This window comes from Myiozetetes cayanensis, unplaced genomic scaffold, assembly GCF_022539395.1.
Source record: "Myiozetetes cayanensis isolate MyiCay16 unplaced genomic scaffold, myiCay2020 scf4, whole genome shotgun sequence".
In the NCBI taxonomy this organism is placed as follows: domain Eukaryota; kingdom Metazoa; phylum Chordata; class Aves; order Passeriformes; family Tyrannidae; genus Myiozetetes; species Myiozetetes cayanensis.
In genome coordinates, this window is record NW_026087631.1 from 2,656,148 (window position 1) to 2,669,709 (window position 13,562).

The following is a 13,562-nucleotide window of genomic DNA, read 5'->3' on the forward strand; positions in this document are numbered from 1 at the left end:
AGAGCATCGATCAGGGGAGCCTGCCTTCTGCTGAAATGCTCAGTTTGTCGCTAGTTATGGTGATGATGATCTTTTTGTATTCGTTTCTTCTAATCTTAAGTTGAAATCAGGGGTGAAAGGTCCCAGTGACAAAAGATGTTTTTGGCCAGCATGTATCTTTGGTCTGGAGGTGAGCTGTGACTCGTGCAGTTATACTTGTGCCACTTGGACACACACCTAAAACTCTGAAACTGCTAAACCTAGGCATTGCATGGAATGGGGACCAGTTGGTGAAGAAATTATTTTTTTTTGACCACGTTTTCTATTTTGTCTTACTGCAGAAGAACATAAAAAGTCACTTTGGAAATACTATGGCTTGCTCAAAGTCTGAGGGAGTTACTCCCTGTTCTCAGAGAGGAGCAAAAAAAAATTCACTACAGGGTGTCACAGCTGTGTTCACTAATTCTGTTACACAGATATTTTTTTCAGAAAATTGAGCTAAGCAAAAAATCCAGCAATTTTTTTTTACCACTTGGCAGTAATTCACTGCTGAAACAAAGCAAAGCTTAACTACAAGTCTGACCTCAGTCTTACAGAGCTTTACCTTCCCCCTCAGCACCACAGAACTAAACTTGGCCTGCTCCAAATCTGTTGAACAAATGGAGGAGAGAGACAATTCAAGAAAAGTCCATTTATAGTTGTCCTGAGAACACAAAATAGGGAAAAAGTTATTTCTGAGTGTTAGTGTCAGATGCCTGCATCAGCATTAATTTATGACTGCCAATATGAAAAACAGAGGAAATGGTTAAGAAAAATAGGGAAAACAAAAGAATTTTCACCTGGCATGTGGTCTGGTATTGAAAAAAAAAAAAAGGTCATTCAGGTCTTAGCGTGAGGAGAATGCTTCCCTTAAATAAGTGGGAAACAATCTAATTTAAATCTTAGCAGCCAGGGGATAACTTAGGGATAAGTGTGAAGCTTTCTGCTATTGCTAGGAGCAGCTGTCCCCATGGAATGAATGATTATTAGCTGGCACCTTGCTTGCTTCCAGCTGTTGAAAACCACTGAGATGATTACAATACAGAAAACTTGAATTATACCACAGCTTTCTATTTATTAGATGCAGAAGGACAAAAACCTGAAAAGCCATGCAGTAAAAGCAGTTCCACTGTGGATTGTGTAGGCCCTCATACTTTCAAGCTGCAGTTGATCACTAGGAAGAGTTTTCAGTCAGGGTCTCCTGTCCTGGCTGTGTCTCCTCCCGTGCATCCCTCTCCCCTCCCCAGCGTGGCAACACGAAACGCAGAAAAGGCCCTGGCTCTGTGCAAGCAACAACAAGAAGAGTATCTCTGTCCTGTCAACACTGTGGTTCAGCACAGGTCTGGAACACAGGCCCATACCAGACAGACACAGAAGAAAATGAGCTCTGCCCCAGCCCAAACCAGCAGAGCTGCCCAGGGAGCACGCACGAACAGATGGAAGCTGCCGACCCCAGAAAGGAATGCCCTCCAGAACCCTGGCAACAGAGTGGCAGGGGAAGCAGAAGAAAATAAGTGTGCAAGCTGAAGTGCCTTTAAATAAACGTGACCCACATCTTAAAGTTTCTAAATCCTATGCAGAGATAGCCAAGGCCAGCATTAACTGGCTTATTTAATGAGCTCCATGCAGAAGACACATCATACACTGTTTGAGCAGCACAAGTCTTACTGAGACTACTTTTGTCCTTCATTAAGCTGGAATAGCTGGCATCAGAAAACCAGAGAGAGTTCCAGCATGGGGTGGGTGGCCTTCCTTGCAGCATGTAACTAACTTTGTTACTTTGGTGCAGTAAGAATATCCCCTTCCACTTCACGCTTGAGTCGATTCTCTTGAATATCAATTTTAATGCCAGCACTAACACCTGCAAAGACATCTCCAAATGCTGTAATATTAAAGAGTACCAGGTACTCTTGCATACATTTCTCCTTCTAGCCTGTTCTTCATGCCTTTGTCCATTAGAGGCTGTTTTTCTTGTTGCAGGTCTCCTGAAGAAAAATTTCAGAATGATGTGTTAATATTGCTTTAAAAATTAAAATGGGGCTTAAAGGCTGCCCTGTACTAACTGTTAACACATGCAAAGTGTGCCATATCCAAACTCTTCAAAAATAATCTTTGTTCTAACTGTAGAAAAAAAACCACACCACATTAATAGCTGGATATGGGCAATTTTTTTTTTTTTTTAAAGGCAGCTTGGATGGACAGTACCATTTATGAAGTCCAATAGTCTCTGCAATTCAATTAGTCCACAGATGTGATGAAATTAATATGCTATATTTAGTATACACAGACTTACTGTTTTGGGCTGGAAGAGAACTTCTGACTGATGAGCACTTACTGGACTGAAGGAACAAGCTGATATAACTGCAGTGAATGTCACAGAGCAGTTTTTGCTGCACAGAGGGTCAAGAATGATGTACAGGAACACTAACCATTTTTGTTATACATTCTGCTGCAGAAGTGTGAGAGGCGGTTTATAGAACTGGGGTTGCTGTGGCTCATGTGTAGAAAGCACTGTAGGGGATATCTTTTCCAAAAATTCTTACCCATGTTTTCTTCCAGTTTTGCATCATCTTGGCATGTTCACTGATTGCACTTCTCCAGGTGTCCAATTCTTTGGTCCATGTGTCCTGACCAGCACTGTCTGAGAATTGTACATGGGATGATTACAGAGCCACGTCATAGAATCACAGAATCACAGAATTAACTGGGTTGGAAGAGACCTCCAAGATCCAAGTCCAACCCTTGATCCAACCCCACTGTGATTACCAGATCATGGCACTCAGTGCCACATCCAGCCTCGTCTTAAAAACCTCCAGGGACGGTGAATCCACCACCTCTCTGGGCAGGCCATTCCAATGCTTGATCCCTCTCTCTGTAAGGAACTTCTTCCCAATATCCAACCTAAACCTCCCCTGGCACAGCTTAAGCCCATGCCCTCTTGTCCTATTGCTGGTTGCCTGGGAGAAGAGACCGACCCCCACCTGGCTCCAGCCTCCTCTCAGGGAGCTGCAGAGAGTGCTGAGGTCTCCCCTGAGCCTCCTTCTCCAGACTAAACAACCCCAGCTCCCTCAGCCTCTCCTGGAGCACAGCACTTGTGCTCCAGTCCCTTCCCCAGCCTCCTTGCTCTTCTCTGGACCTGCTCCAGCCCCTCCATGTCCTTCCTGCCCTGAGGGGCCCAGAGCTGGACACAGCACTCCAGGGGTGGCCTCACCAACGCTGAGTGCAGGGGAAGGATCACTGCCCTGCTCCTGCTGCCACACTGTTCCTGATCCAGGCCAGGATCCATTGGCCCTCTTGGCCCCCTGGGCACACTCTGGCTCATGTTCAGCCTCCTGTCCCTCCAAACTCCCAGCTCCCTTCCTGCCTGGCTGCTCTCCAGCCACTCTGTCCCCAGCCCATGGTGCTGCAGGGGTTGTTGTGGCCAAAGTGCAGGACCCAAAACTTGGCCTGGTTGATCCTCATCCCTCTGCAGAGCCCTCCTGCCTTCCAGCTGATCAACACTCCCACACAGCTGGGTGTTGTCTGCACATTTGCTAATGATGGACTCAATCCCCTCATCTAAATCATCAGTAAAGATGTTAAACAGGGCTGGGCCCAGCACTGATCCCTGGGGACACCCCTGGTGACTGGATCCCAGCTGGATGCAGCCTCGTTCCCCATCACTCTCTGGGCCCTCCAGCCAGTTCCTAACCCAGCACAGAGTGCCCTGTCCAAGCCCTGGGCTGCAGCTTTTCCAGGAGTGTGCCCTGGGAGACGGTGTCCAAGGATGTGCTGGAGTCCAGACAGACACATCCCCAGCCTGCCCCTCATCCACCAGGCGGGTCACCTGCTCATAAAAGGTTGGTCAGACAGGACCTGCCCCTCCTAAACCCGTGCTGGCTGGCTCTGATCCCTTGTCCATCCTGTAGGTTCTGTGTGATTGCACTCAGGATGATCTGCTCCAGAACCTTGCCAGGCACTGAGGTCAGGCTGACAGGCCTGGAGTTTCCCAGGTCCTCCTTGCAGCCCTTTTTGTGGATTGGTGTGACATTCCCCAACTTCCAATCATCTGGGACCTCCCCAGAGAGCCAGGACTGTTGGGAAATGATGGAGAGCAGCTTGGCAAGTTGTTCTGCCAGCTCCCTCATCACCCTAGGACGGATCCCATCTGATCATGCAAGTCATCCCCCCACATTTCTGTGATGGCAACCACGTCACAGCTTTCCTGCTGTTGGTGCCTCACAGCTCCTCCTGTTTGTTGCCCACGCTGTGTGCACTGGTGAACATGCACATCAGCTGGGCTGCTGATTTCACTCTTACCTCAGGCTTTTCATCCCCGAGCTTCTCTCTGGGATTCAATCCCTTCCCCTTCAAACCTAGTTTAAAGCCCTCCTGATGAGCCCCGCTAACTTATGGGCTGCAGTCCTTTTGCCCCTCCTAGATACATAAAGCCCATCTGATTTAAGACGACTGGGTACTGTGGAGTTTGCCCCACGCCAAAAAACCAAAATTTTGGCAGTGGCACCAATCCTTTAGCCACCTATTGATAAGGTAGGCTTTCCTACTCTTCTCCTCATTCATCTCTATTTGCAGGTCTCTAGTACTCGAGTCTGACTTAAAATTTTTGTTCATTGGTTTAGCAGGTTTTGGTTTAATACCTAGATCATAACTGCTGATTTACATGCCAGTCCTTTGTGGGAGGGGGTGGAGGAAGAAGCTTTTATGGCTCTAAAACCTTTTCATGTACAACCGAAGTGGGTACTGATACAGCAGGCGAGAGTTACCTGCGGATGTGCACGTTTTACAGGTAAGTATTACAGAGGTTTTGCTCATACCAAGGTCAGGCCAAACCCGTCACACGTTGGGAACGAGCCTACCTTTGTCCTGCACTGTGATCAGCACGCCTGACGTTGCATTTCCAGCTTTGGAGACGAAGGAACACGAGTACTCCGTGTGTTCCGACACCGAATCCTTCACCCAGCTCAGCACGTGCACTCTGCCGTCAAGCAGCACGTGGGACTGCTCCGTGAGGCACCCCTGCATCTTCTGTCCCTTCTTCCTCCAGACAAAATAGGAGCCGCCCGGACCTGTAAAAACCTCAGTCAGCTTATTCTGTGAGAAAACAGCAGGTGAGTCTTCCAAGAGAGAACAAAAAGCCTCAAGACTAGGCTTTAAAAGAGCATAAATGGTTGATTGTGATGTTTCTTTAGGTTTCTTCGGCTGAAATTCTGGGTTCCCAAAAAACCCGGGACAAAAAGGAGCTGCTAGCACTGGGTAACTTGGGTTCGAGGTGAAGTTGTAAATGAGGCCATATGTGCCAAGGAATCCTGTGTGGATTCCACCACTGTGGTGGAGCAGATGATGAACATCAGCACTGCCCGCCTGCACAACTTCCTGCAGGGCCAGGACACTTCACCTACTGCTGGCCAGGCTTCTGGTGGGAAGCTGAAACCTTCTGAGTCGTGCCTCACAGACTCTGAAAACAAGGCCAGGAGAGGAAAAGTGTTTTCGGGAGCTCAGCGTGTCAAGGATGCTGAACGAGTGATGAAAGAGACAGAGCTGGAAAAAGCACGGAGCCTGCAGTCACAGCAGGCGCTTGGGCAAGACACAGCTTGAAAGAAGCTTGGATTAACAACAAAGAACAATCTAATCTTTTAGCCCCGTTGCTATTATTTGTCTTAACCTGCAAGGACAATGTCTGAGTAAATCAGAGATTGACAGTAGCCTAAAGGACGGAACAGCTGTTCTCAGGAAATTAGCAAGGCTGGCTGAAGTGTACCTGGCAGCATCAGAGCCCTTTTCATTTAAAAGGCAGACATCTGGGCCAAACTAAGAGCTTTGCAGTAATTCTGAGGTTTAAAACATGCCTATTTCCCCCTCTGGGCCTACGATCCAGACTAGTCTTAGCAAGAGAGGACGTAAAGGGAAATTTGGGGTAAAAAGAAAATAAGCTATATTTGCAAATACGCGTTGACAGAAGGGGTAACCTACTACAGAACTCAGCTTCATGAGCACTTCAAATTGCAAACTGATGTGGGTTTTTTCCCCCCTAGAAAATTCTGAGTCTGTGATTAGTTTTAGATAATAATGCAGGCAGACCAAAAAAAGGATATTTTTTTACATCTGTACACTTCCTCGGTGTAACATGTTAAAACTCTTACTAGTTTTATTTCCCAGTCTGCCACAGAATCACACACAAATTAGGAATAAGGGTGCAATAAAGAGAATGAAATCCAGTTAAAACATTGAAGAGCTCCTCCAAAGGAAGTGGCACAGTCCCAAGGACTTGACCACAGCTCTAACTAAGAGGAAAGAGCAAACATGCTGGACTGAAAATCATAGAAAAGAACAGTCCAGCACAGAGTCTTTAAAAAAAAAAAAAAAAAAGGAAAAAACCACAAAAACACACCAAAAAACCCCCAAACAAAAAACCAAACAAAACAACAACAAAACCAACAACAAAACCCAAACAAACAAAACCCCAAAACAAACAAACAAACAAAAAACCACGATATTTTGTGGGTGATTGTATTTATTCCTCAGTTAACAACTGAGGTTACCTGTCACTAAAACCATGGGACATCTGAAACCAGGGACAAATTATTTCAGTAAACTAATGCTGAATTTGAACAAATTTGTCAGTACAAGCACAGCAGAAAGACAAAGACCTTTAAGTACCATCTTAGGGCCATGCAAGGGAGTGGCACGTTCAGTGCAGGACACGTCCCTAAACTTACTTAAAATGGACTACTCACATCACAGAACCTGCTCTACTTTCTGGTGCTCAAGATCAGAGCTGTGCTGAAAATCTGCCAGAAGTTCAGCTCAGATCCACATTTCACCAGAAGACTGAAGCCCAACAATTTCGTTATGCAGAAAATTTTTCAAGCTGTGATGGTTCAAGGTCTGCCCCTCACGAAGTTGCAACTGGGCAATTTTATCCATTTACCTTCTCCACTTTGATTTCACTTTCAGGATAGAACAACAGAAAAAAAACAGACTGTGGAACAGTGTCCTCTGCAAAAGCTTTCAATCACATTTGTGAAAGGCAAATTTTCTACAGCTCTATGGTGAAATTAATTCAGACTTGGATGTAATGGTTACAGAATTATTTTTTGAAGGTGAAGGAAAATAATATGAACATATACTCTGCGTTTTCTGCTGTTGCTCTAATACAAATTAATTACATGTCTACTGCAAACTTTAAAATACAAGTTTGACACATCTGATCTACTTACTTTGCCATCCACTTCAAGAATGCTTGAAAGATTAAAAAAAGTAAACTTATTAGATCATCATAAGCAGAGAATTAAACAGCACAACAGTCTAGATATGTAAGTAGCTATGTCTAAGCAACCACGAAAGATGCTTCTAAGAGTTAACTTCAGAAACATTGCTTCAATAAATTATAATAATAAAACGTGATTAAGTAAAATCAACTTCACCGCCTTGATTTTAGATGGGAAATTAATATTAAAAAAATGCAAAAAACCTTGCTGCATTGTCTGAACTACCCTTTTTTTTTTTTTTTTTTGCATAAGCCCTCCACAGTTTCCAGTGTCTATGGAAGTGTTTTCTTCTTTCCCATACAGATCTCATTTTCTACACCTCTGCTTTCGGTAGTTTGAATGAGATGGCACTGCCGAGATAGGAACAGCCCAGGAACTGTCCAGGTTAAGTTTCTGCTGGCAGGAGGAGTTCTCTGGTCTGTGTCAAGTCAGGCTGGGTTGCACAAACCATGTATTTAACACCCAGATGATTTTTCATCAGTGTTTTCCATGAGGAAAAAAAATCAAATTAGGCAGCCACAGCATAAAAACTTAAACCAGTGCAGCTGCTTGTAAGCTCCTCCCACAGTCTGTGTTCACTGAGCTACGGGGGTAAATCTGACCTGAGGGTAAAACAAACTGGTAAATAAAATCAGGTTTAAAGAACTGAAGGACACAGCTGCAGATCCAGAGCAGCCCCTGGGGGTGTGCCCTGATAAACTGGACCGAATCGAGCATTTCCCACATACACATCACATCCCAACAGACACAGGGATTTCAAGACAGCCTGGAGATAACCAATTTGAAATGAGGAGATTACGGATTAAAGGAGAGCTCACCAACACAAGGCTGGGGGAGGGAGCAGTGGCCACGCTCGCCCCTTGAGCCGAACACCGAGACGTGCAGGGCTGTGCAGGCATTTCCAGAGCAGCCCAGCCAAGCTCTCAGTGAAACCCTGAGCGGTGCCACCCCACTGCTGCTGGCTTAGCATGTGCTTTACCTGGATTTTTAAGATGGTTCTTGAAGGGTAGCACTAGGACAAGGCTTCCCTATATTCAGAAAAACACTCCCAAGATAGAGGGAGGGGAGTTGGTAAAACAAAGCAGGAGCTGCCTGCAAGCCTAAACCTCTTAAAGCTTTCTCCAGCTAACCTAATTCATACCAAGTTGACAGTAAATTGAAATCCAGGGATGATAACCCACAGGTATCCCACAGAGAAATTCCATCAGGGTAACAAAAAGTCTTTCACACAAATCCATATAATCTAAATAGAATTGCTAACCAGAGGCTCCCCACAGTGACTGGAAATTTAGGTTTAGGAGGAAAGGCTCCCCTCTATAACCCTGCACACACCAAAACCCTTTCCATGGGCAGCAGATTGGAAAAAAAATAAAGTGGCATGTGGATTTAATGCTTGCCATCTAGCTTGGGGCTTTGCTCAGTGCTACCGAAGCAAACATCACAGCTTTCTGAAAACCAAGATCATACGGGAAGCTCTCACCTGGAGCACGGGTTAAGGTGTAAGTAGGCAGTACTACCTGGATGCAGGAAGGTTATTTTAAAACAAAGTTAGCCCAGGAAAAGGTCAGTCAGTCATTAATGTGGAGCACTAAAACCAGCACTACCCCATATGTGAACGAAGGATTTAAGGCTGGTTAGAGTGTCTTGATCTGTAGGAGTCTGAGCCATGGCTGCTGCTAAGCTCCCAAAATAATAAATCAGTAGTACATGAAGCCATGAGAGGGTAACTACTGGAAAAGTGGGGAAAGATTTTCTAAACTCAGACAAGCATCCTTGCAGTTTTCTGAAAATAAGTGTGCAAGTTACACAGCCTGTACATCCTATAACCGGAGTGGGGTTTTCCGTAGTTGTGTGTTTTGGTGGTTTGTTATTGTTTGTTGAAGTAGGGGCAGTGCATTCAGGAAGGCAAGCCTGACAGGAGAATCACTTTAAAAGGTCAAGGAAAACAGACCTGAAATGCCAGAATATTGCTTCCAACACCAAGCGTTTCGTACTGAGGAGCGCACAACACACTCCTCCTTCAAACTGCTGGGGCTTCCATAAAATACCCCATGGAAGTGGGACACTGCACCTGTCTTCTCACAGTGGCATTTAAGAGCAGGTTGGGAAAATGCCTGACTTGCCCCTTAGATGAAAACTCAACTGGTCAGTGTGTTCCCCAGCAGGAACAGTGTTTATTTATGAGTGAGCCCAGAAATTGGGACCCAGGTAACTGCCTGCGAAGAAAAATTAAATGAACTACAGACTGGCAGGAAAAAAAAATCAGATTCCACTTTGCACAATTATCTTTGGCCCTCCTATCAGCTAACAAGGATACTTTGCTGAATTTAAAAATAAACTGAAGGAAATTGGAGAATGTGTTTTAAGGGCACGGGCTTAAGCTGTGCCAGGGGAGGTTTAGGTTGGATATTAGAAGGAAGTTCTTTACAGAGAGTGTGATCACACATTGGAATGGCCTGCCCAGAGAGGTGGTGGATTCACCGTCCCTGGAGGTTTTTAAGACGAGGCTGGATGTGGCACTGAGTGCCATGATCTGGTAATCACAGCGGGGTTGGATCGAGGGTTGGACTTTATGGTCTTGGAGGTCTCTTCCAACCCAGTTAATTCCATGATTCTATGACTTTATACCTACCCAGTCACACTACAAAAGCTGGCATGGATTCTGCAAAACCTTTTTTTGACCTGCACCCTTGGAGTCTTCCCAAAATCAGGTGCATATTAAATCCAGAATACTGCCTGTTTTATCTTTCCTCAAAAGGGTGGCTTCTTCAAACTCTGCCCTGGTTCCAGGGAGAAGCTTTGAAAACCTTGCAGTGGGCTCAGTTTAGCCAAGCCCTCTGCTGATGGGTGATGCAGGCAGCAAGATCTGCACACCTACTGATGGGTGTGGGACACACCTGCAGCTTGAAATGCTTAAAGCACACTACAACAGTAATAACCACTTACAGGGCACCATAAAGTGGGATATGGAATTGTTTAACAAGGTGCAAATTTAGCATTCCCATGAGGATAAACCGAGCAGGGATTACTAAGCAAGCATGCAGATTAAAGTCAAGGGCATTGCTTCAAAATCTCAAAATATACTGCACAAAAAAATTTAGAAATTTTATAAAGTTTTAAAGTATTTGTTCAGTGGACTGAATTGTCTTGAGAGATGCAGAGCTTATCTCTTCTAGGCTACTAATTAAAACATTTTCAGGTTTCAAAAACGTAGCTTTGCATCTGTCCACAGCCACAATTTACATCGAGAGACACCAAATGCAACTGGTTATAAACCACAAGTTTATACGCTCATGGAAAACTGCTCTTTGGTATTTATGTTCTGGTAGGAGTAAAAATAAGTAACAACCCTAGATGCCTGCTGTGATTTAAGTGCTGTGGTTCTACACAAACATTTTATCCAACACAAAGCACATCCCCACACAGGATCGCTCTGCCCTGGATGTGCAGCATCTCCTCACTGAGTGTGGGTGTTATCAGACACCCATCTCAGTAGATCCATGGAACAGCAACTGCTTTAAAGCACATTCACAGAACTTTTATAGTTCACACTCCTGGGGTTATTTCACCAAGACTGAAAATAATCCATTACGTAAAAACTTCAGCTGCAGACAAACTAAGGGAGACAGGGGACCAGACACAGAGGGTCTGAATCTCCAGGGCAGAAGTTCACATAACGCATGGAGGTTCACATCTTATTATCAAAGCAATTAAACGCCTGCTCAGCACAACTGTTTGTCTGCAAAGCTGCAAACACGGATATACTACTCTAATACTGGAGGAGGAAGGGTCAATAAAGCATCTCCAAGCAGAACCAAAACTGCTGGGAAAAGCCTCTTCCTACTGTACCTAATTTCAACAGAGCACGCCAGATCAATCTGTAAAGCAGGTGCATAATACATCACCAGCTACCCCTCCCTCCCTGAGCCAGATGGTGTAGTATTTCACTCAATTTATTTGAACCTCGCCTAAAATGTCTGTAAAGGGCTTAAAAATTCTGCAGTGGGAGAGAAAACTCTAGTAGAGGGAGTATACAGGAAGACTGATGTCTGCCCATGAGCAAACACCGGGCAGGTCTCTGGAGAAACGTGGGACTCTTCAGGGGAGAAACGAGCTGGGAGAAAAGCTGTACAGGCAGATTTATTCCTTCTTCTTCAGGAGGACATTCACAATTAAAAAAAAAAAAAAGAAAAAAGGGAAGAGATTTGCCAGTTTTCATAGTATAACATTAGAAACTCGCTTCAAAATAAGCTTAAGGTTTTTGACTGGATGATGTGACAGCCTGTGCATTTGCAGTGTATGGCTGATACCACATCCCTTATGCAGACAAGCAGGCACAACATTTAACTCTCTGCCAGTCTCACTTAGCCCTTCTGCTCCTTGTGAACACATTTTTCCTTATATTCATAGCTGAGGGAAATAAAGTTCCATTACAGCTATGTTCATATAAAGAAGTATCAGCAGACACCGAAGAAATGTGAATAAATCCAAGCACAGACCTTCCTAGCAAGAGCACTTGCATAGCCACCCCCCACTCAGGATAAATGTATCATTTATCACATCCATCCTCACATGCAGAGAGATGCAAAACATCTGCATCAGCTCAGTATGATGGTTTGCATTTGTTGGTTTGGGGGGTGTGTGTGGGGAGGGGTTGTTTGTTGTTTTGGTGTTTTTTTGTTATATCAACAGACAACAGTTGTAATTCCGGGTAGGAGTGTGTGATGCATCAGCCAATTGCCTTGTTTCCCAAAGGAAGCAAATCTGTAACACAAAGTTGGGTCTTTCACTGCTTCCTGAGACGAATCAGAAGCGCTTCCACAGCTGGGGCATCTTGGCCCTGCCTGTGCCACCTCTGCATCTCTTGGATGTCAGCTGGTTGTGACACTTTCTTCCAACATGCACCTCCTGAGGAGTGAATCCCACAGGGCTGACTTTAGGACACTGCTCCTTCCTTCACTGCCAAGGCAAATACAATTAACGACAATTTTCAAGAGCATCATGTTAAAAGAGGCACTGCTGGATGAAAGAAAGAGTAATTTTAAAATAAATCCCAGGTCTGTCTAAATCTTTTGTGCTATTTATGCTGTTACAACTTTTTTTTCATGTTGCACAATGAGGTTTCTGAATTGTCTAGAGAAAAAGTGAACAAATTATTGCTGAAAGGTCTTTTTCAATCTAAATTATTCCATTCTATGAAAGAACCTTCATCCCACTGTTGTTCTTTTTAGCCACAGAAATAAAAACAATGCCTTTGTTAAGATCTACACTAATTTATGCATTTTGACCTGACTCCAGACAATACTCACACGGAGACCAATATGAAACAATGCTACTTTTTAAAATCCCTCAATCTATACAATCTCTTATTTTAAGGAACAAGGTTACATCCAAAGACCTGTTTGTATCCATTAAATCACATTTAGCTTAAACCAGCAAACTGTAATTTGCAACAATCCAAACAAAAGCTGAAAAATAAGTGTTGAATTTCTATGGAAAAAATAGCGTTTTCCTTCTCCTGTACACCTCAGATAATGCATCCACCATAAAATGGAATTTGTTGTTACTCCAAGTCCTTCACCATTTAAAACAAGATGAGAAAGGAATAACCGAGCTGGCCCAGAAAATACGCCAAATTCAAATCCGACTCAAGCGTATTTTTTAAATTGCCTACAAGCTGACAATGAAAACATCTACCTGCTGAACATCCTTCTGCAATCCTGATTCACTGAGCCTGATAAAAAAAACCCAATCAATTGACAATGTCCACACTGAAGCTGCCAAATCAGAGCCCCCACTGCACGGTACGGCACCTGCAGTGACTGACCCTCGGCAGCAGCACGTTGGCACCCCGAAATTGTCCCTCTTTTCCCTCCCCCTCTGCCCACCCCCAGCATCAGGGAAGTAAAATGTACACAGCACATGGTGACATGGCTGAGCCTTTAATGCAGACAGTGCTGGCTCATACAGGGGTGCCCCAGCTTACCTGTGGCTTGGCAGAAGAGGTGGAACGGTCGCCGGACACTGACATGCTGTGTCTGGTCACTTAGGAAAGGTGGCAACAACATGACCTTTATGGGGTCTGGGCTAGACCAAACATCAGGCTGGGTACTGGTGGGTGAAGGAGGAGAACCACTTCCCACACAGGACAAAAAGGAGGTACCAGTAGGAGGGAAAGGTATAGGAGATGAGGCTGTGTGACAGAAGAGGACAGAAAAGAAAGTGAAAGGGTACTGAGGAAAAAAGTTGTAAGAAATACATCACACAACGAAGAAA

The 13,562-nt window shown here is 44.6% G+C and overlaps 1 protein-coding gene across 10 annotated transcripts in view; it reads right to left on the reverse strand.

The window, feature by feature from the left end:
- Positions 1–51: 51 nt before the first annotated feature.
- Positions 52–13,562, reverse strand: part of SEMA4D (semaphorin 4D) — a 92,863-nt gene continuing 79,352 nt past the window's right edge. For 6 of the 10 annotated variants that reach the window (XM_050330156.1, XM_050330162.1, XM_050330163.1 and 3 more), the window contains 3 exons: positions 13,273–13,479; positions 4,875–5,084; positions 52–2,659 (listed from right to left, as the gene is read on the reverse strand). In XM_050330156.1, coding sequence (XP_050186113.1) covers positions 2,514–2,659; positions 4,875–5,084; positions 13,273–13,479 — 563 coding nt within the window. In that variant the 3' untranslated portion in view covers positions 52–2,513. Of the gene's footprint in view, positions 2,660–4,874; positions 5,085–7,235; positions 7,258–7,523; positions 12,246–13,272; positions 13,480–13,562 lie in introns of those variants that run through there. The other 4 variants (XM_050330159.1, XM_050330164.1, XM_050330160.1 and 1 more) reach the window with 3 other exon arrangements.